Below are 23,998 nucleotides of genomic sequence, written 5' to 3'. Positions count from 1 at the left end.
TCACTGCAAGCTCCGCATCCCGGGTTTACGCCATTCTCCTGCCTCAGCCTCCCGAGTAGCTGGGACTACAGGCGCCCGCCACCAGGCCTGGCTAATTTTTTTGTGTTTTTAGTAGAGACTGGGTTTCACCGTGTTAGCCAAGATGGTCTCGATCTCCTAATTTCGTGATCTGCCCGCCTTGGCCTCCCAAAATGCTGGGATTACAGGTGTGAGCCACCGCTCCCGGCCAAGATTATTCTTAAATCCCAATTTGAATTATCATTGCCAGCATACCAAATATCCCAGGGTGGGTATATTAAAAGCTCTAAAAAGATTCTGTTTTTATTTTTCAGTCAAATGGACAGCTTTTATTCAGGTTCCCAAAACAAAATCCTTATTTGGCTTACCCACATTTCTTTGAGGCTGTGTTTTCTTTTTAAATTCTAGCAGCTTTAATGGCCCTAATGTGGCCTCTTCTTGCTCCATCCTCATCTCATCCTTGAATCTTTTATACTTTCACTTCTTCACCCCTGCTTCCTGCACCTATTCAGCTCCCACCCATCTAAGAGCTTCAGTGCTTTGTGGGATCACCGCTTACACCCCACCACACCAGGACAATGCCTACTCTTCCTTCAGGTTCATTATTTCTTTCCAAGAGGAAATTTCCCTGACCCACCCCCACTTCCAGTTTCATATGATGGCATATCTCTGTTTATATGTCGTAGCATCACAGCCTCTCCCCATTGCAACTGTTATTATGCATGCCATTTTATATTTAACGGTGTCATTTTTTCAAATTATCTATCAGCACTACTAAAGTCAGAGTTCATGCTGGTTTTTCCCCCATTATTAGCCTCAAGCATCTATATGCCTGCCAAAAAATAGACACATATACTCTGCCTATTGACTGAATGACAATAAATGAATGACTGCCCAAATACACACATAAACACTGGCAGGCAACCAGAGATTGAACAGATGAGTAAGCACAGAACATCTCTTTGTGAACTTTGCCAGCCATTAGCATTTATACTGACCTAGGGTCCTATATAATTTTTGTCCTATATAATCAGTTAGGCTGTGCTTTATAAAACACTGTGGTACACACACACACACACACACACACAGACACACACACACACACTTGTTTGCATGAGCATGCCAACATAAAGATATCAGTATTTTCGGTGTTCAAGACCTCTCTACTCAACAGTATAATCAAGTTTCTGGTGGTGGTTGTTTTTAATAACTCATATTATTAAAAATCCCCAAGAGCTAAAGAACTATTTTACATTATAATCCTGCAGAGAAAGTCCCAAGTTAGGTAGGATTTAGAGAGGTCCCAAGATGCTGAAGGAAGCTGATGAAAACACTGGGTCCATGTGTGCAGACAACAGATTTCTGATAAGTCGTATTTTCCTTCTGGCAGTCTTTCAAGAGATGATGAAAAAAAGTAGCAAGTCTCACTTAAAACGAAACGGCATCTGTTTCCCTGTAGGTCTTCACATGCATTTTGTTTTTACTATTCTGTTATGCAGTATGATTTTTTAAAAAGAAATAGAAACAGGTTTTCAAGCAGAAAACCTACTTTGTACTGGCTATGTAGCCTCAGACGTTCTCTCCATTCCTTAGTTTCTTCACATGAAAAATGGGGGTGATGCTGGTGAACCCCACTGATGAACTGGAGAGGTCAGGTGTGGAAAGCAGGCAGCCATGCCTGGCCACAGGGTGTGTGCTTGCTTCCCCTCTTTCTAGCTGCCTCCTGGGAACACTGCTTTGTTTATGTTGATAGCCTCTAGTTTACCCAGATATCTGTGTGATGTAATTATTCAAACAGCTTTAACTTAGTAAATTTAAAATAACACTGAAAGAGAGAGAGGGTACTTTTCTTTTTTCTTTCTAAGAACAAAGCAGCCTAATACTTGTGTTTGAAACATACACAAAAATACATATTGGAGGATAAAACCCATCTTGGCTATCAGTTAGGCTGTGTTTTCATCAGAAAACAAAATTGGTTTTGAACATGAAGGAAAATAGTATAATGCTTTTCTGAGATTCTTTCTTTCTTACACACAAACACACAGACACACACACACACACACACCATTACCTCATTTTCCCCTTACTATTTTCCCTCCCATCAAAAACACACCCTTTATTTCTATACGTCCTCAGAAGTGGAGAATGCAGTTACTCTCAAAATCTCCAAAGAATTTACTAGTACTAAAGCTCCAGTTAATTCTCTCCAGTGTTTGGTCACAGGGTTTTTCATTCTGTCCAAAGCTGATTGAAGGTCTTGTAATACGTCTCTGTAGTTATTTCCATAGTGAGCACTCCAGGTATACAGAAAATCATAGGCAGGCTTCCACATCATCTATAAAGGAAAAAAAAAATAGATTGGAGTAGTGTGGAAGTAGAAAGGAGAGGAAAATAGTTTTTTAAAAAAAAGATGTAAAAAGCCTCTTAAGATTTAAAAGAAAACGGAATGCCAATTATACATGAACTTATTTGATGTCATAGAAAATATGGTTTAATAACTATCAGCTTCCTGCTATATCCTTGTATTTTTACAACTAGAGATTTTAAAAATAATAACTACAAGTGGGGCCTTTTTTCCATTGATCCATCATCTATACATTGCTGTTGCCTTAATGTGAATATAAAATTCCTTACACAGTTTTTTGATGATAACAAATGTTATTGAGATAGCCTTTTTAATATTTGAGAGACTTTTAAGGTTAATTATTATTGTTATTATACCTATCTGTGGTGAGTTTTATGACACCAAATAATATATAAGGGAGAAATACTATATTTAACATTTTAAATCATTTTACTTGAGCAAGTCTATAAACAAGCAAAAATCTAGCTTCTTGATCAAGTCACAATGAAAGCAAAAATACAGTTCTCGAATTTAAAACATTTCTTTCATGATATGTTTTATAATCCAAAGAAAAACCAACATTCAATGCTGCTTCTTTTTGCTTTTCCTAAGCACCTACCCATACCAATGATGTCATTGTTTCCATAGAAATAAATGTACGTCAAAGAGAAACTTCACATACAAGCATATATGTAATGGTAACCAAGGCAACCAGGCTAGAGAGAGAATAGAGACAAAGGCAGACCAAATAAGACAAATTGTAAAATACACACACACATACACACACACACACAGACACACACACATCACACACACAACAGCTTAAAATGAATTTTCTCTAGGGAAACAACAAAATGAACCCTACACTTATAATTGGAATATTTGAAATATAAGCTTAGTTATTTGCTTATTTTGGGGGGTTCACTGAACTAATTTGGTTGTGATTCTATCACTTTCAAAATATAGGAACACAGACTATGAGCTAAATATTATGCAGAACTGCCCTTTTAAAGTAGAAACTCTATCACAGTTTAGTGATATCACATGAACTAAAGCCTTGGCATATAATTTTCACCATCCTCCAACATCCTCATACAGTCTAATTTTAAAGTTAAAAGAATTAAAGACCTAAATAGGGAGTTCCATTATGTATTTGATTCAATCCACATAAAAGGCTCTAAGGACAATTTGATGTTATTTGTCCAAATTGACATTCCTGGGAAGCCATGACAACCCATTTCCTCATCTCTCTTGACAGAGCTTAATTTTGCAAGGTAGAGAATAAAAGACAATTACCAAAGTTATACCATATCGGTATATGATGCAGCAACAAAATTCACCTCAGATTTTTGTATGTAAGTTTTACCCTCACCAACCAGATTAATAATTTATCTTCTATGTCTGATAGAATGTGAATGAGGTATCTGCTCATCTACATTTCTGAAGATGTACATTGAAACCAAACTTCTCAAAGTACAATTGCCACTAGTTTCTCAACAATGGAGTATCAGTTGAGACATAATAATGGAACCTTTTTGTCAGATTCAATCTTGGTTGTCACTGCTTAGTTGCAAAGAATCACTAAACAAATAGATTATTCTGTAGTGGGTATATTCTGTCTGTAAAATCTCTGAGACATGGATACTACCTTCCATTCACTTAAAAGTCCCTGATGCTCAACGAACTGGTTCAAATTGTCACGTATTTTTTAAAATAATGGTGTTTATAGCTAAAGGCTTCTAAGACTGTTCTAAGTCCGTTAGTGACTGAGTCTGACAAATGATGTATCTGGAGATATTTTATGATAAACAGCAACTTAAAACATTTCTGTAAAAAGGGGATGGCATAGTAGATTAGCGTAAAGCATCGCAGAAAACAGATGTCTCAAGAATTATAAACGGGTAATTTTATTTTGGGTTGTCCACTACACTACAGATTCAAATACTTTTATAGTCAGAGGCAGACAAAATGGCCCCACCTACTTTCATGAGTGGAAAAGCTCTGTATCTATGGCCAATCTTGCTGCAGGACTATGATTTGCTATGTATAGAAAAGCCCTTAGGCACACTCAATCAAGAAGCAGCTCCTCCGTGCTGCTAAGGGCAGGAAATGCCAGAGGTGATGCAAAAAATAGAAACTACAGATTCAGGAAAGGTCCAATGACACATCTACTCATGCACTTATGCAGAGCACCATGTAACATCTTCACATTTGGCAATTTGCACTAACAACAGAGTAGTGTCGACAGCTTTTGCAAATCAGAGAAATTTGGGTACATTACTGAGTCCCAGGCCCTAATTAAGACTTTTGAAGGTGTAAAGACTTCCCAAGAGTCCCCTGAATTTGTCTGAAATGCAAGGGGGAATATTGCCCTAAACCAATTTGAGATTCCCTGGAGTGTAAACCATAATCCGGCTAGAAATGGGTAAAAGAGCATTGGGCTGAAAACAACAGGGCGTTGATAAACTTTATGATTTACACTAAAATATGAGCATATTCTGCATTCCAGTTTTCCTCCTCATTGCAGCAAATTAAACCTGAATATTCCTTTGGTGCAAAATTTCATCTTCTATATACAAAAATCATTGGTAGCTCTCAATAAAGATGATAGAGAAACGCTTTGAGAGCATAAATACAATGAAAATATTCAACATTATCATGGTTCATTAACTATTTCACTTATTAAATCAAGGTTTATTGAGTACCCTCCACTACAATAAATTTTCTTATAGTAAGAAATAAAATGATGAATATTGCATGACTCTTGCTTTTAGAAGCTTATAGCATAGGAAGGAGATAGATACTTGCACAAACACTGGCACAATGGATATAATAGGATGTGATAATAACAGAAAGACTCAAAAATTACTTGCATATTTTAAATCAGTGTGAGAAAAAAATGATTGTTCCATTCACTGAGAGGCATGATGCCATAATGGAAAGAAAGATAGGTTTGGGTGTCAGAGTCCTGTGTTTACATCTGAGTTCCATTGCCTGTTTGATAGGTCAGTTTGATAAACTAATCAAGTTATCTCAGGTTGGAATTTTTTTAATCTATAAAATATGGATAATCATCCCCAAATTTTGTGTTCAAAATACCTCAGCAAGTATCTGGCATATAGTTTGCATTTATACTTTTAAAAAGATAGGGAAGAAATTACTTATTTTTTTTGGTAGGGGCAAGCTAAGGAGTTATTTTCAGCCCTACTGAGCATCAAGCAAAAGGGAGGGTATCTGATAAAAAATTATGATTGGAACGGGGAGACGACCTTGAGAGGACAGACAAGGGTTTGGCACCACTTGTGCTACAGGGACGGCAAAACACATGAGAGTAGAAGAAAATGCCAAGGAAAAGAATAAAGGGATACAAAATTTAATTCTCAACTAAGTCAATGATTAGTGGCTACAAGAGAGAAATAGAAGCAATAAAAGGACGGGGAGAAGCTGGAGTCAAAGGGAAAGAAAGTGAATCACAAGCTTCATCTTGCAAAAGCCAAGAAGTATAATAACATCCGAAAAAGGACACGCATTGGCTTGCTGGAGCCAGCTCACACAAGCTCCCTGGATATCCTCCCAACTCCATGTTCAGTGACACCACAATGGTAGTTTAAAATGATGTCCGATTGGAATATTTACACTAAGAAAATTAACAAAAGCTATAAGTTTAGGGTTTTTCCCTTTGCAGGGCTGGATGTTAAACATATGCCAGTGTAACACTCAGGATTTCCCTTTTCTGTTACCTCCACTGCTACCTGTAACATCAACAATGTGGGAATATAAAGAAAAACTTGGCAAATCCAGGATTTTGGAAATTAGCAAGCAGCAGTAGAAAATAGAGGTATTTTTAAAAGAAAAAAGTTTAAGTAATATTCTGTGATGGCAAGGGGATTTGGGTTTGAATCTTAGCTTTGCCATATGGAGAATTTAAGGTTAATGAGTCTTAAAGAGGTAGCATATATGAAGCACCCAAGAAGAAAGGTTAACTTCCTTTGGCAGAAACATAAATACAAAAAGATGTTAAAATCATTATGGAGTTAGGGCACAAAATTAGAGGGGCAAGTATCATGAGAAATTGAGAAGGAATGGGAACAAAAGCATATGTCAAGAGTTATGTACTTAATACACTGATAGAAAATATTAAATTTGGGGAATTATGTTTTCCCTTAATAAGTAAATCTCTAGGCCGGGGGTGGTGGCTCACGCAAGTAATCCCAGCACTTTGGGAGGCCAAGGTGGGTGGATCATGAGGTCAGGAGTTTGAGACTAGCCTAGCCATTATGATGAGCCCTGTATCTATTAAAAATACAAAAATTAGTGAGGCATGATGGTGCGTGCCTGTAGTCCCAGCCGCTCGGGAGGCTGAGGCAGGAGAATCGCTTGAACCAATGGGCAGAGGCGGAGGTTGCAATGAGCCAAGATCACGCCACTGCCCTCCAGCCTGGGTCTCAAAAAATAAATAAATAAATAAAAATCTCTATTTGAGCTTTGCCTTAACAAAATCTGATTAATAGTCCAGGTCTCATTAATACAATAAATAGGCTAATCAGTTGTTTGATTGTCCTTTGTGGAATAGATGGAATAGATATATGAACATTTGGACACAAGTTCTAAAGATACTTTTATTTTTTCTGCATTTTTTATTAACTCGTTTCGTTCTAGTCTTCTTAAAAAGTAAATGCATATTATCCAAGACAGAGACATAAGAGGTAATTTGTGTACATTAATTAACAATAGACTCTATGAAATTAAGCCCTAAAATACCTACCCAGTTAGGTCACAAAAAATTCTAGATTTTGTAACAAGTTGCAAAGAAAATGAAGTCATCTTTTCTGGAAATGTTTGAAGGAATAAAATGGGTAGAATAAATAATTTTCTTTCTGTACTGACTAACATTTAATCCTCCGAAGGCTAGAAAGGAGTTGCAGACCGCCAAGATCTCTTCCAGATTTATGTCGTCCTGTATCTATTCTGCGTTTTAAAAATAGTTCTTCCTCTCTTGCTCAATGTTATGATTCAGAAAAGATATGCAGAAACTCTGCACTTGTGTTTCGAAAAATCAAAAGGAAAGCATGCTCCTGAGGGTTTGTTTTTTAGTTGTTAAATTATTCTTAACCACAAAAATACTCTCAGCCTTCTCATTTCTATCACAAATATTTAATACATAGGCTGCATTCTTACCCCTCTATTCTTAGATTTTTTTTTTGTTATTATTATACTTTAAGTTCTAGGGTACATGTGCACAATGTGCAGGTATACCTGTGCCATTTTGGTGTGCTGCACCCATCAACTCGTCAGCACCCTATTCTTAGATTTTTAATGGTAACTTCATGATGTTGCAGTTTCATTCTTAAATAGGAAGCGTGAGGCTGATAAAGGCACATAGTTGTTAACTTTTCATCTATGTGCTTTTCTCCTTATTAAAAAAAAAAAAAAGGGCAGCAGCGTGAGTAAGTATTTAACATAGGAAGTTCAGCAGTTTTCCAAAGTTCCAGGTTTTGTGTGGAAGAAGTGTGTCTTAGGTTATCTTGTCAGTGTTAGAGGACAAAGTAAAAAGTAATGGAGCAATAAAAAGTAGTAAGTGGGGATGCCAAAAGAAATTAAATAGGAATAAAGGCAAAAAAATATATAGTTTTCCAAATTTAGAGTGCTCATTTCCAGAAGCCAGTAAGACTCATTAGATAATGCACTAGAAAATGAAATGCAACATGACTAAAAGAAATTCAGATTTGAGCATAGCATTCTGTGTCTTTTTTTAGCTTATAAAATATGAATAGCAAAAAGAATGCAATTGGTTTTAACTACTTTTGGATAATTACATTTTGTCACATTAAAGGATTAGTAATCCACCTACTTTTCTCAGAAACTTATAGGAACAACATTTCATTTTCAGTACCATTAGCTGAAGAAGTATTAAGGCAAGGTTGCCTTCTTAATGATTATTACATATGTTCTATCCTCAGTACATCATTTACAATATTCAGGTAAGCCTTAACATTACCTATAATTAGTAAGTACATAAATATTGTTGAAGGTAAGATGGCTGTTGTCTTCAGAAGAGAAGGGAGGCTAACATATCTGGGGGCCCCTATGTCCTTACCAAGGAGATGCTGCTTGGTTAAAAATTGACACAATATTCTGTTGAAAAAGTATAATTGGGGACAACCAGCTAAATTTGGGTAAGAATAACCACTTGGAACTTCAGGGGTTAAGCATGAGCTAGAGGAAGACAGAGGACCTATTCCTTGCTAGTGCATCTGCTTAAATAGTCAAACATTGTAGGAAAACCTGCTGGTTAAGCCATTCTTACCAATTCCTAGTTGGGAGGATTCCTCATTGCCTCCTCATCATCACTGCCACCCATGCCCCTGCCAAAAACATATATTCATAGAGACAACTGACATCAGTGTTTAAAGAAACTGGGCTTCTCCAATTTAACTTTTCAATGTAAACATTAAAACAAATGAAAAAATATAGTGTCAAGAGCTCTGGATTTAGAGGCACACATCTTGGTTTAAATCTAGACTCTTAATTTAGTAGCTCCAGGATCTTAGGTAAGCTATCAACCTTCTTTACAACCTTGCTTTCCCCTTCTGGCAAATGAGAATAAAAAAGGTGTACCCAATGCTATAAAAGAATTGCTAAGTGTACAAAGGAATGGATGTAAATGTTTTCGACACACACTAAGTGCTCAATTAATGCTAATTATAGTTGAGTTTAAAGTTAAGTAACAAAATCACAGTCAACTATCTAGGAAAAGAACCCAGGTAACCTTGCTATAAATCTAGGGCCATTTTATTAAAGTATTGCCACAACTTTATTTCATTATTAAGCAGTTCTAACAAATTCTGATTTTGGTCTTACATATAGCTAGATTTTGGTTTTCTGAAATGCCTTATTATTTATGTTCCCTAGTACTAAATCTTGAAAAAGAAAACCTAAAATCAAAATTAGTGTCTTTAAATCCATTTTACATTTTCTTAATAATGTTTAACTTAATATGCTTGTTATTTCTATTTGATTTTCAGTGTATAATATAGAATTAAGTCAAAAATCATAGGAATATAATGTGTTACCCCAGAAATTTCACTGTGCTTTGTTTGCTTTCTTACCTCATTCCTCCCAAAATGGAGTATCTTTTTGAAATTAAAGGTTGTAACAAGTATAGAATTGTACAGAGTAGACGATGGTAATCTGAATAACATCACGGTGCCACATCTCTAGTTCAAACAATGAATATTTGAGATATCATTCTACACATTTTACAACTGGTACGTGAATTTCCATATAATACTTTTCCCTTCTCTAAGAAATTATAAATATATTTCTCATTTCAAAAGAACAGCCAACAAAAGAATTAAGTACCAAGGCTAGAACTGAACCAGGCCCCGATCAGAACTTGATAATTCAACATCCCTGTAAGCAGAATCCAAAAGTTGCCATGTAAGCCAGAAAACCATATAGCCCAAGGATATTTCTCTTAACTTTTGCGAGAGATAATTTCCAAGGAAAATTAAATGTTGTTAAGCCCTTAAGAAATAAGTTGATCAGCCAAGCCTTTATCTCATTTTTTTTCCATGCATTGCTATTCTGCCAGTTTCTCAGATGAGAAACCTTGAAATAATTGCTAACTTTTTCCTTACATTCTTCCTATAGGCACTCTCAGTCATATTACTTAAAAAAAAGTGTATTTTATTATATTTTCCAAAAATTACTCAATGTTATATAGTTGTCAAATTCACCTTTTCCTCTTCCTCTTTGTTAAAATAATAAATAATATGTATTTAGTGAAAGCAATATGCAAAAAATGTCCCAAATATTACACATTTGTTATCTCATTTGATCTTCTACACATCCAATGAGTAAGATAGTATTATTTTCCTTACTTCACAGACACACAAAACAGATTCCCAGGAAAGTAAAGTAATTTGCCCAAGGCTTGAGGGGTAATAGATAATAGAGGTGGAACAGAAGTCCAGCCAAGAATCTTAACCTCTATGCTCTGGTAGTCATTGAAGACTCCCCTCCATTGATACCAACATATGTATCTGACCACATCCCCCAGTAATTATTAAAATGAACTCTCCCCTCCCGGCCATATCTTCTCTGTGGTCTCTAAAGCTCACTGATATTTAGAAGCACTGAAGTCTACTTCTATCCCTCTCCAATTACTCAAAGGCCACCCATCCTTCAAAGCTAGGATGTGTCTTCTAATTGCTCCTCACCACTTTGATATTTTTTAAATAAGTTAAATTTGAAAGGACTTACCATTAGTATAATACAGCAGTTAGGACTTTAAGACAAAGTGAATTCGGATCTAAGCACTTGCACTTAATAGCCATGTAACTGGATAAATTACACAAATACATTCACCCTCAGTTTACATATATGTAAAGAGCAGATGGCCATAATGTTTTCCTTACAAAGTATATTGAAATAATAGAGATATTGTAAAGAAAATGCTCATAATGACTAGCTGACAATGAACACTTGGTAAATTACAACTATTACCATTGTCATCTAATCATATACCTTTAAGAAATATTGTAACAATTCAAATATTAACAGTTTATCCCAATTCCCAGGCCAAAATAAAACCTGGTTTTTAAGGAGAAAATAATCATATTTTGTGTTTTTTATGGCTCCAAAACTAATGTTCAGAACTGATAGACCCAGAATAATCGTTAAGTGTATGGATGAATTAAATACTGAAGGCTAGGACACAGATATAAGATACGAAACAAGTGGAAAGAATTCCATGTGGAATCTTTTATACACTTATAGAAAATGAATAAAACTGCTTGAAAATCAACAACTTTCCCATCTTTAATCTAGACTTGGAATAAAGTACTTTGAACTCTCTAGCAGCCAGTCAGAAAATGAGGAACAGGTTGTGAATAGAAGATACAAAGGAAAATTAGATCTACATTGATTAAATGGTGACTACAAAAAGACTTAAAATACATCTTCCCAGTTATGAATCTCTACAGGTGAGTAGTTTCTGATATAAAAAAATTACCATGAGGAACATAGACTTCGCTGGTTTCCACTGAGAGAGTAGCCCATTCTGGCAGGTCGAATAAGAAACCATTCTCGACAGGACTATTGGTGCCTGTGGTTGAGGTAGAGCCCAGTGGGCAAAGGTAATTTAAGAAAGGAAGTAAGGCCAGAGCGATGGTTCACACCTGTAATGCCAGCCCTTTGGGAGGCTGAGGTGAGTGGATCACTTGAAGTCAGGAGTTCGAGACCAGCCTGACCAACCTGGTGAAACACCCACCTCTACTAAAAATACAAAAATCATACAGGTATGGTGGCATGCACCTGTAATCCCAGCTACTCGGGAGGTTAAGGCATGAGAATTTCTTGAACCTGGGAGGCGGAGATTACAGAGAGCCGAGATTGTGCCACTACATTCCAGTCTGGGCAACAGAGCCAGACTCCATCTCAAAGAAAAAAAAAAAAAAAAAAGAAAGGAAGTGAAACTTTAATGTCCTTAGTGAATATGCGTCCTTATTAAACGAGATAAAAATAGCATAATCTATATTGTTAAGCAAGGGGGCCAATGAGGGAGTTGTAGAACAATTGTTGTCATTTGTGGTAATCATCCCTAGAAGGCTCAGTGAGGAGCACCCAATTTTGGCCAGTGAATTTTTTATCTCTGAATCCCCAGCATGTCCCCTTGTAAAATTCAACATTTAAAAAGTGAGCTACTTTTCTAATATTCTATTGATTCCTTTTTTAAAAAATTAAAACTCTAAATATATTCAGAAAACTCCAATAAATTTTCACTAACTTTCACGGAAGAACCTTGGCAATAATGACATCTTTGTATAGCATAAGTGCATTTTTTCCTGAAAGAAATGCTCTGAAAAATACACTTTGTTTATTATCAGATTCAAGCTTTACAGTTTTGTTTTTTGGTAGTATTATCATGTCATTAGAAAAACTGAGTAACATTTCTTAAAATTTAACTTGAGGAGGTGGTTAATTTAAAAAGTGACATTCTCAAAAGTCCAAAGAGAGGCTTTTTCTTCACCTTAGAAAAAATTAAGAAATGGTTAAGGTATTCAGAAAATCTGACAAATGTATTATTAATATACTCAATTCTTTAATCAGCTTGAGGCTTGGTAAAGATTTAATTTTGAGGCAAATTTTGATACTATTATGGCTACTTTACATGGCCTGAAAAGAGGACAAATATAAAATGAAATGAGTTGCTTAACCCTGGCCGCACCTTCTGACTCTGCAAATTAGTCACCATATTAAACAGTGATGGACAGAGTGCAATGGTTAAAGTCATGGACTCTGAAGTCAAACGTCTGTGCTCTAAACATGGTTCCAGGACTTTCTAGCTGTGTATGTTTAAGCAAGTTACTGATCCTCTCTATATCTTAGATATTAGTGTCTGCCCCATAAGTTTTTATTGAAAGGATTACATTAGTTAATTTTTGTAATATTTCCAGAACAGTGCCTGTCACGGAGTCAGTGCCAGATAACTCTCCCTAAGATACAATAAAAATAGAACAAAGGGAAGAGAAAGAAGTTAAAGGAGAGAAAGTAAGTGAAAGAGCCCAACTGTAGGCATTGGCACACATAGAAGGCAATTTTTGCAGTGTGTGCCCTCTGAGGAAATGAGATACAGGAAAAAAAGCAGCCCAGTAACCGCTAGACCTGGTTATCTCCCTGCCCCAGTGCACTTCCCCTGCTCTGCACCCCCTACCCAGAACTAATATCAGTGTGCTTTGAAATCAACTACTTGACTTGTAAATTGATCATATTTAAGAATCTCCTCCCAAAGAGAAAAATTATACGGCTATTTTATTAGGAGGTTGGAAATTAGCATATATTTACCCATTAGTTAAGTGACCTCATAGGTAAGATTTCTGTAGATTATTTGGAATGACCTTAGGCCAATATACTGTGGATTTTTCTAAGTATTGAATAACATGAATCTGAGTGATGACTATTACTATTAATCACAATAAGTTGAACTATCATAGAAAGTCACCTAGGGACTTTCCTTTCTCCTTCTGAGTGTTTATCAGCCTCAGGCAAAGACTTAGTCATTTATGATTTGGGCTCTGCAAAAGTAAATAATGGAAAAGTAGGTGGTTTGCTGGCCTGCATGAAGATTTAGGGGAAGACAAACTATAAACAACTACAATTAGAAAGAAGCCAGATGCTTAAGGAGGCTGACAGAATAAATAACTCTGATAAATAACTCGCAACAAAACTCTTTCAAAACAGAACCTTATGAAGAAAAAAAGGTCCTGCTTTCAATTAGACAACTTTTTAATCAGTTAACTGAAATGTCCGAATCAGAAGCGCGTATCCCTCATAATATTTATTTTTCCTTCTCACAGGCTTCCCATCTTTCATCTCATTCTGTAAACACTTGAGTCCATTTTGTGTACTGCACCAAATGCTCTATTATGCTTATTTACAGGCTGTAATGCCCTTTTAAGTTTATGGAGATAAATGTAGTCTCTGAGGGGAAAGACATCTTCAGTCCTTGGCTGCTCCTGGCTGAAGAGTCTTATTTTGGAGAAGTCCTGGCTGGAGAGCCAGGCTGCAGGAACTCAGACACCAGCCTGCTGACACTTCCACTGCAGCTGCTGGAATTCAGCTGACTTGATTCGTCTCTACTTTTCATGCAAAGGTGGCTTTGTCCTGTTCACCCAACTGGAATGGTTGCATCAAAGTAAGAACATTTTCTCCAAAAATGAATTCCCAGCTCTATGCCAAAAACAAAGTGAAGAATACCTCTTCTGCCCTCACCAAGTCATCTCTAATAAGAGAGAGATTTCCTTAAACATAAATATCTTCAAAATGCCTGTTCATTTAGAGAGAGAGATACAGAATATTTTACATGTGCCCTTCACTGGAATATTTTTATTTATTTCATTCAATAAAAATGGACTCACAGTTCTTTATGGTAATCTGGAGAAAAATATTTATCTAACTTGTGCCTAACAGCATACATTTGTTTTGATAAAAAACAATATTTTCATGGTAAATATTTACTTTGTACTAAGTGCTATCATTCTGCAATTGATGCCTGTAGTTATTGTACGCAACATTGTGAAGGAGATAATGAAGCTCTTAGGTATCTATTTCTCATCACCAGTGGCTCTATATCCACTTTCTTAATGCTTCTTGTCACTGAGCATTAGTTATCACAAGTGACTAAGTCTATGCCTGAGGCCGACAAATACATATTATTATACTTTCCTCTATTGTCCTGACTTGATACTGTCTCCCACCTTCAAAATTTACCTGTTTTATGACTCAAGTTCTTATAGCCATCCCCACTTACTGGCCCAATTTGATCAATTAATTCATTGATCAAAGGCCATGAGAATATGAAATCCAAAAGAAGAAATATCAATATTTTAAAGGCTCTCAATGCCTTTTAAGAGAGTGTGTGTATATTTCAGATTGTACTGAGGAGTTACTAGTACAGTGATTCAGTTAGTGGATCATCTTGGACACTCCCCCAGTGAATCCGTGAATGTGGTACAGGTTTGATTACATTAGTGTTACTTGGTCTGCAGCTTTTCACTATTGAATTACACAAACAAGTCTTACCTCAACAGCAACATCTCCAGTGTTTCCTCGATGAGGAATTTCATATGCCTCCATTTGTTGCTTTGTGAGTCGTACTAACTTTTCAGCTAGTTCCCTCCAGCCTTTTCCAAGCTTGACAGCTGAAGTCAGAATAGCAGCTTCTTGGATGAGACGTGCAACTAACCATTGGCAATCCATTTTCAGAAGAGCCTGCAGCAACAATTACATGTCACAATTAAAAGCAACTAACTTGGGCTTTTTTCTCTATAAATTGGCATTTTTATTACATATTCTACAAATGGGAGTCCTTTTTTCACAACATATATAATTGAGTTTTCTAAAGCTCAAGAAGTTGATTCACATTTAAGCAAATTCTATAAGCAAACTACAGTAGACATAACTAAGTCAGAGTTAGGGGAGATTTAGAACTAATTCAGTGGCTAATTATAGGACCTTGGATAAACCACTTAACTAATATGTGTCTTTGTATCTTTAATTGTGAAAAAAGGAAGTTAAAGTACACACTTCCAATGGTACTCTGAAGTTCCAGCGGTCTAATTTATCAATCTAGGATTGGTTATTTACTCATGAGAAATAAAGCCTTGCTCTATGAGAGGACTGGCTATAAGAATTTCTCTAAAGTGTATGTGAACTGGTGATGGTAAATATTATTCTATTTTCACCAAAATATGACTTAAAACGTCCCAGAATCATATCTGTTGTGGGAAAAAAAGAGACATTCCTTCAACTTTGAACAAAGCTATTGATGTTTATAAGTTTAAAATATACATATGTTTATTAAAATACTCTCCCTCATCACCAATAGAATGGTATTAAACATAAACTACAAGGTATTAAAGACAAAACGCCGGCCGGGCGCAGCGGCTCACGCCTGTAATCCCAGCACTTTGGGAGGCCGAGGTGGGTGGATCACGAGGTCAGGAGATCGAGACCATCCTGGCTAACACGGTGAAACCCTGACTCTACTAAAAATACAAAAAATTAACTGGGTATGGTGGCGGACACCTGTAGTCCCAGCTACTCCAGAGGCTGAGGCAGGAGAATGGCGTGAACCCGGGAAGCGGAGCTTGCAGTGAGCCGAGATCGCACTCCAGCCTGGGTGACACAGCAAGACTCTTTCAAAAAAAACCAAAAATACAAAAAAACACACACACACACACCTAGTCTTCTACAATGCAAAATAGAAAACCATCAGACTCTTACCTAACCACGCATGTTTCAAACAAGTCTACAAGTTTGTGTTTTGCCTTGAGTACTATTTTTAAAATATGGGATTACATCTATCCATACTTCTTCTTTGTTCAAATGAGAAAATAGAGTAGCTCCCCCTTATCCAGGAGACACGTTTCTAGGCCACCCAGTGGATACCTGAAACTGCAGATGGTACCAAATTTTATACACACTATGTTTTTTCCTATACATACACACCTATGGAAAAGTTTAATTTATAAAATAGGCACAGTAAGAGATTAGCAACAATAGTAATAAAATATAACCATCATAATATACTCTAATAAAAGTTATATGAATGTAACCTCTCTCTCTCAAAATACCTTATTGTACTCCACTCACCTATTTGTCAATCATGGTTGATGGTAGGTAACCAAAACCACAGAAAGTGAAACTGTGGATAAGGGGAATTACTGTAAACATGCTTTGTAGCCCCTCATTATTTAATGGCACTTTGGGGGTTTATCTACCAATATGAAACAATAAGTAAAAATGAATGAGCAAGTAAGGCAACTATGAAAGTTGATAGCATGTTCATTCCCCTGGAAGTATGCAGTTAGAAGGACTACCTGTGGTTTTGATACATAAACGGATCCAAGCCTTTATACTGAAGAGTTACAGCCTCAGTGAGAAACAATACTGAGCCAGCGGGTCCCTGGTGGTGCTTTTAGTAATCTGTGGAGTGGGGTTACTATTTTATATTCCAGTTTCTGGTTTTAGAGAAAAGATCTGTACTTGGAGTCACAAAACATGAGTTTAAAATCCAGCTCCACATAGTATAAGAATTCAGATGCATCACACAATATCTCTATTTAATGATTTTAAAAATTGATATAGTGTTAATTCTACTTTGTCTAAACCTCCACAATCATTGTGAAAATCAAACTGGATGCTGAAGTGCTTTAGAGAGTGTCAAGCATGTAAGGACAGCCAGTCTCAATATCGAGAGATGACTGAAGGGTTTGGATCCCACAATCTTTTTTAGCTTATCAGGTCTCTTCCTGCCACCCTAAATTAATATGCAATCCTAGGAAAATGTGTATTTACTATGCAAAGAAAGTTTCAAGAGACAACTCTATACCCCAGGCTCCATCACCTGCCAGTCAGAGAACCAGGCCTGAGCCTCTTCAAACAGAAATCCTGAAACCTCCACTAAGGCTTGGAAACTCCATACTTGAATGGACTCCCTACTAGATTTTCTAGCTGGACACTTGAGGCACTCGGATAATTATCATACCCCAAAAAGTACAGGTATGATCAGGCTTGAACTTTCAGACCATCATTAAGGACCTTTGGCCATTACAATATTTTTAGGCCACTAAAAGAACCAAAGAAATTATTTTTCCAATTCAAACCTTTGCAGGTGAATGTTGAATATGAGCTATGAGAGTTAATGAGCTATTACAAAATGCACATGCAGCTTCCACCAGGTAGGGCAGCTTCGAACATTCAGTCTCCAATAGTTCTGAATGTCCCAGGGTAGGTAAGAATGCAGCACACCATAAAAAATCTATCAACTTAGCAACTGGATATTGGAACTTTTGAATTTCAGCTCCTCTAAGTATCACTGTAGAATCATCAAAAATATTGAAAGACAGATAATGTTATATATATTTATTTATTATATGAATCATTGTTAAATGCCACAGATTAAATTTGTCCTCCAAATATTTTCTACTTCTTTTGCATCTTGATTAAAACTTTGCCCATTTGCATGAACCTGCCTATATAATTTTATTTACCTTCTACAGAGCACCAGCCTTTCACAATTATAATGATATTTAATACACATACCTACACATATATAGTATTCATACAAACATTTTTATACACACACACATTACTTTGTTTCATAAAGGCATAGTGGCTTTAAGCATGAAACCAAAAAATATTTAAATCCCATCTATAAGAATAGGCAGCTATAGGACTTAGGCAAATTGCCTAACTTTCTAAGACTTGGTTTCTTCCATCTGTAAGATGAAGATACTAGCTATACTTAACCCCATAGAGTTGTTAATGGCTAAATGAGCCCTAGAGAAGTATTGACAATCATTATTTTTGCACTCATGTTTTAACCATTTTTAGAAATATGCTCTTGATATTTTTTATTTGTATAAAATATTGAATTTCTACTTTAAAGGTAAAAAGTACTTTGTAATTCTCCACTGAGCCTTCCACTGGGTTGGATACTACATTAAAGAATTTGACCCTAAGAATCCTATTTAAACATGAGGATTAAGATGAGAATACTAATATCATTGTTTGGGCTGTAATGCATTACATACATAAGAATATTAAATTGCTAAAGGATATTGGTAATACATTTTAAAAAAAGAAATAGCCAGGTGTGGTGGCTCATGGCTGTAATTTCAGCACTTTGGGAGGCCAAGGTGGGAAGATTGCTTGAGGCCAGCAGCTCAAGAGCATCTTGGGCAACATAATGAGACCCCCAATCCTAAAAGAAAAAAAACGAAAAATACACAGGCATGGTGGCACCTGCCTGTAGTCTGAGTTACTTGGGCAGCTGATCCCTGGAGGTTGAAACTGCAGTGAGTTGTGATCATGCCACTGCACTCCAGCCTGGGTGACAGACCCAGACTTTGTCTCAAAAAAAAAAAAAAAAAAAAAGAAAAGAAAAAATCCCACACACACTGAAAAGTGATCTCTAACAATGGCCAAGTTAGTTTTCTTTAGCTTGCTTTCATGTTATGGAGCCTCTCTGGTATCTTAAGAGCTGTCTAAATATTTGAGACAGGAAGATAAGTCGTATCTGAACTGTTAAGCCCAGCACAAACAGAACTTTTAATTTTCTTTCAAAAGATGATCCAGTTTTGGGGGGAAATCACAATTGAATCTCAAGTTTAAGAAACCAGTTTTATGATTATGTAGGAAAAACTGTATTTGCTATAAAGTATCTTTAATGTATTTAAGACTGTTGAATTTTTAAACATTTCTCCTCTCACATGTTTGGTTATAAATATTGTCAAGTTAATATAATTCTTTATGACAATTCATTACTATGATCAAGCAATACTCACCACAATAAGTTCATACAGAAACTTCCTTGTATTTCTATCTGTGTGGCAATCTTCCTTTAATTTCTTTATAACATAAGAAACTTTTTCTGATTCTTTGTCTGCTTGAAGTTGATGAAAATCTTCCAGGGACAGATGTGAGTAACCCAGGACATCAGCTAAAACTTTCCAATCATAAACTTTTTCTGACACCAAGGTTAATACAACTGAGTAGATATAAGTCAACTTTTTTAAAGGCAGGGCAATTTGTTCAAGAAGATTTCTGGTTGTTAGGACACTATCTGACATAAACATTACTTGTTCCTTTGAAATCACCTTGACATTTTTGCAGTGTACAAGTCCAATCTTACCTCTGAGGACTCCTATATACCATTCTTTCACTTTGGACTGCCCAATAGCTTTTACCTTACCTTCCCCGAGGAGAGCTATTGTGTCCCCTTTGAAATATTCAAGGAAGTAATCAATCTTGCTTTGTCTTAGCACTGCCTTCAGGGTTACCCCATAGTTGGTAAAGTTCAATGTTTTATCTTGAAATGTGGGATATTTAACAAGCATTTTTGGTGATAAAGGAGCAGACTTGATTTCCTCCTTCTTCTGCAAATAGGCTGGCAGATTTGAGAGCCTTTTTAGGTTTGGAGTTGGATCAGGAGTAGTGACAGAGAACTGTGCAACTGGTTCACCATTGGGAGGTTCCACCTGAACACAAAAATCAAACAAGTGCATCTCTCTGTGCTCAACTAAAGAAAATAAAAATTGTTGATGAACTACTTCACCTGCTTCCAACTGGTTTTGTTTAATTTCTTTCCTTTCTCCTTCTGTCTTTACTTCAAAATCAGGATCACAGGAAACAATAGAAACACTTAAATCTTGTGGCTTGTCAAGTAAAAATGACTGCTTTCCCCAGAGCTGAAACACGACTGGAGAAAAGTTTTTTTCACCCTTCTTAATATCAGAAATTGTAAGCTGTCCTGGCATATAATTGTGTCCACAAACTGTTAAAACAACAGTAAAACTAGGATGGATATATTTGGGTCCATAAATTCCAATTGAGGTGGTTTTGTGGATATAATCCCAAATGGTGGCAACTGGTGACTGAAGAGCTTTAGCTTGTGCAGCAACCACTAGATACATTACCTGACTCAAGTCGATTAGCTTGACTTGGATGGTGTCTTTATAAATGTAGCAGTTACTTAAAACTTTAAAAGGGCCTTCTTTACCCAAGCTGTGTAAACACACCATTTCTGTCATGACTTGGCTGAAAGGATCCTTTCTCACTTCAGCCCCAATTTTCATCTCCAGCAAAAGGGCTTCCATTGTATTGAGGTTGCCTAACATGATTTCCAACAATGGGCTCACAGTGCATGAAAGATCATGGTTAAGCATGGGTGGCGGATCAAGGAAAGCCCTTAGAGACACCTCTTGGAATTCCCCCACAGCCACATGACCTTGGGGCACATGAACAGTGATGTCTGATTCAGGTAATTGTACTGATCCTCCTTGATGGTTTACTTTGCAAGTTATGGTGACCTCCGCAAGTTGTGTCTGGGCCCATCCAGGGCTCTGACTAATTGTATTCAAATCAAGGCAGGAGCGGGCCAGCTGGCGTTGACTTAACCAAGCCATTTTATAAGCCTCTCGGTCATTTTTAAGCCATTCTAAGTCTTGTAGTAGAATCTGATCAGAGTTATGTATACTGTGATGGGAATGTACTGTGTCATCTAAAATGTCCAGAAGTTCTGAAACGCTTTTAGATCTTCCAGATTTTCTTGAGGAAGACTGCCTAAGTAACTGAGGCACATCAAGTTCATCACCGGAGGAATCAAAAGAATTCCCATTTTCTATTTCTCTAAAGAAAAGAAAAGGATCTTCCTTTAAGATGGAAATATTATTTCTCTTCCTATTATTTCTTAGCTGAGTTATGTCATCCAAAAATGGGTTAGAAGCAGACAGTTGATTCCAGAATGGATTTGTAACTTTGGAAGCATTATTACCATGAAGGGTGAAAGCATCCGGCCAATTGTGAAGCAAGTCTGGATCCTGGCATTCTTTTTATTTAAGGAAAGACAAAGCAAAACAAAGATAAGGTGGCATTCTGAGTTATAATCAAGATTAATTTTTCCCATAGCCTAAAAATTCAGTTACTTTTCATTTTTCTTTCTGATGTCTAGGCTACCAGCTAACACAAACTCAATGTTAAATTTGGTCAGATTTGTATGTAATGAGAAAAGAATATTTTTTCTACCAGGTTATTTTCTGAACATGTGTAATGTTATTTTAAGACGTCATGATTTATAAACTAAACAAATAAATATTTAATAGGATGTAATAATATATTTAGCACATTTTCTTGAAAATGACTCAGACTAGCATGTGTTTGTGCTTTATTATTTTATGTATCATGTTCACAAACGCACATTTCTGGTCAAACAGAATAAATCAGTTATTCAATTATCCACATTTTTCTAAACATTGGATTGTTGGTCTCATTACATTCAGAATATTAATTTAATGTTTTCCTTTTCAGATAATATTCAATATGTAGAAAATATCAAATACATCTGTTAACATTTAAAATAATATTTAAAACAATATACTAAATTAGAAAGTCATTAATTTATTAGATAATTCTATGATAACTTTCTATTGAAAAATGTTAATGAACATGGTTCAGGAAAAGGAATTAATAAAATGAACATTGAAAATTTAGACCACCACTGGTTTTATCGATCAAAGGAATTCGTTGCACTCAAGATTGCAATGGCAAATAATAATTTTATCACTAGAAATTGAAGCATTATTACTTTGGAAAGTAAGTGTCTTAAGAATTTGTAACATTAAAATATTTACACTTCTATTACAAGAATTTCTAGATAGCTCACAACATTGAAGCCATTTTTTTTGTGTGTAGAGCAACTCATATTTGTTCATTTCCTAGTAAATAATTATAAAGACTCTGCAGACTTTATGAAGCTAGTGCTGCTTTTAGAGACAGGCAGAATAGCTAACCAAATTTTCAGAAGTTTTACTGAAAAAATAATTCAAGCTAAATGTCAGAATTTCTTTTGTTTAATATACATAGAACCATTGTCTTGAATGAAATGTTTTTAAGTGTTATATGCTAAAAATTAGAAGATGGATTTTGAAAAATAAAGATGGCATTTCTCTTACATTCACACTTTTCTTTAATACAGTATCCCCTAAATCTCTTAAAACTTACTTTTCTTCTGAGTATCAGGTTAATTTTTTGATGCTCCATGAAGATTTCCTAGGTCGACCAACCTTGAGAGAGCCTTTTTGTCCCCAAATTCATTATAGCTATTGCATATAACACTCATTTATTAACAACATTTTTCCTTTTTATAATATTTATCATAATCTGTTGGTTGCACTATTTTATTTTGCACACCTTTTTAACTACTTCTATGACAAAAACAAGATTTTATAATTCTTTCCATCTTCCAAAGCATTTTCAGAGGTAGACCTTCAACAGTTATTGGTGATGAATTTCATGTACTTACATGGACAAAGCACAACAGTAATAAATTCTCATACCTGTAATATTACAACTTTTTGAGAGTTTTCCAGCTTCCATGTCAACCGAATTTGCTTCAGACTTACTTTGTGCAATTCTTCTGACAAAAAATGTTTTCTTTCAGTGATTAGCATTTTTCCACCTACAGAGTAAATCGATATGTATTTTTTGTAAGCATACATATACATGCTGGCAGAGAAAATAAACTCAAAGACATCATACATATTTCTATAAAGAACTGCATGTGAAAATCCTCTATATAAATCTTCTACTCCTGGTAGGATACTTGACTAGATATATTAAAATACATATTAGCACTCCACTAAAAAATGCTCAAATTCCAGATTAATACCAATAACCAAATCTGGAAATGTATTACTGATCCCATATAAAAGCAATTAATGAGAATCCCAAGGACAACAACAACAGCAACAACAACAACAAAAATAGTAAGTCAAAAACTCAGTAAATAAACATTTCCTGTTTGGTGACTGGAGGACTAAATATCACAAACTAAAAATTTTCCCCTAAATCCTTGTATACATTCAATGCAGTTCCATGAAAGATTGCATGTGATGTGTATGTGTATTTGTTACTTATTTTTTAATAGTTAAAATTTTATTTATGTCTTAATGGATAAAATTGTATGTATTTATTGCATACAGCATATTGTTTTGAAGCATGTTGTGTTTAACAACACATACAGCAACAATAACTTCTTAAACTATTTTAATATTTATATAGAAAAACAAGGAGCTAATACTCAAGATAATCCAGAAGAAAAGCACGACAGAAGTAATATGCACTACCTATCAGATATCAGCATTTATTATAAATAGGCTCTAAGTAAGAAAACATGGAAGTGGAACATGAATAGATGAAGGACATAGAATAGAGATCTCAGAACCAGACCCACCCTTATATGAAGGATTGATACATGACACAGGTGGCCATACAGAGTGGTGTGGAAATGGTGGATTATTCATTAAACAGTGATGTTGCCATTGGTTGTGTATGCTTAAAAAAAATTACATTGATTACTATCTCATCCGGTGCACAGAAATAAATGCCAAAGGATTAAAAAATCTAAAAGTGAAAAAAAACCTTTAAAATTTGAAAGATAGTCTAGAGGTTGTCTTTATGTTTTCTGAGAAGGAGAGAATTTCTTAAACAAGGCACACACACTTATGCAATATGCAAATCCTAAAAAATAAAACCACACATTAGAATAAGACATCCTATATATCAAAGGAC

At 35.6% G+C, this 23,998-nt stretch overlaps 1 protein-coding gene across 1 annotated transcript; it reads right to left on the bottom strand.

Annotated features, from left to right (window-relative positions):
- Window positions 1-318: 318 nt before the first annotated feature.
- MACC1 (MET transcriptional regulator MACC1) lies at window positions 319-22,886 on the bottom strand. The gene is given in 5 exon segments (XM_015133903.3): window positions 319-2,353; window positions 14,948-15,136; window positions 19,216-21,257; window positions 22,765-22,845; window positions 22,848-22,886. Coding segments are annotated over 5 exon segments (2,556 nt in total). The 5' UTR covers window positions 22,879-22,886; the 3' UTR covers window positions 319-2,140.
- Window positions 22,887-23,998: the final 1,112 nt, after the last annotated feature.

The sequence above is a fragment of the Macaca mulatta genome, chromosome 3 (genome assembly GCF_049350105.2).
Source record: "Macaca mulatta isolate MMU2019108-1 chromosome 3, T2T-MMU8v2.0, whole genome shotgun sequence".
NCBI lineage: Eukaryota > Metazoa > Chordata > Mammalia > Primates > Cercopithecidae > Macaca > Macaca mulatta.
The sequence above is the reverse complement of the archived record's forward strand: the minus strand, read 5'-3'. Positions and strand labels throughout refer to the sequence as shown.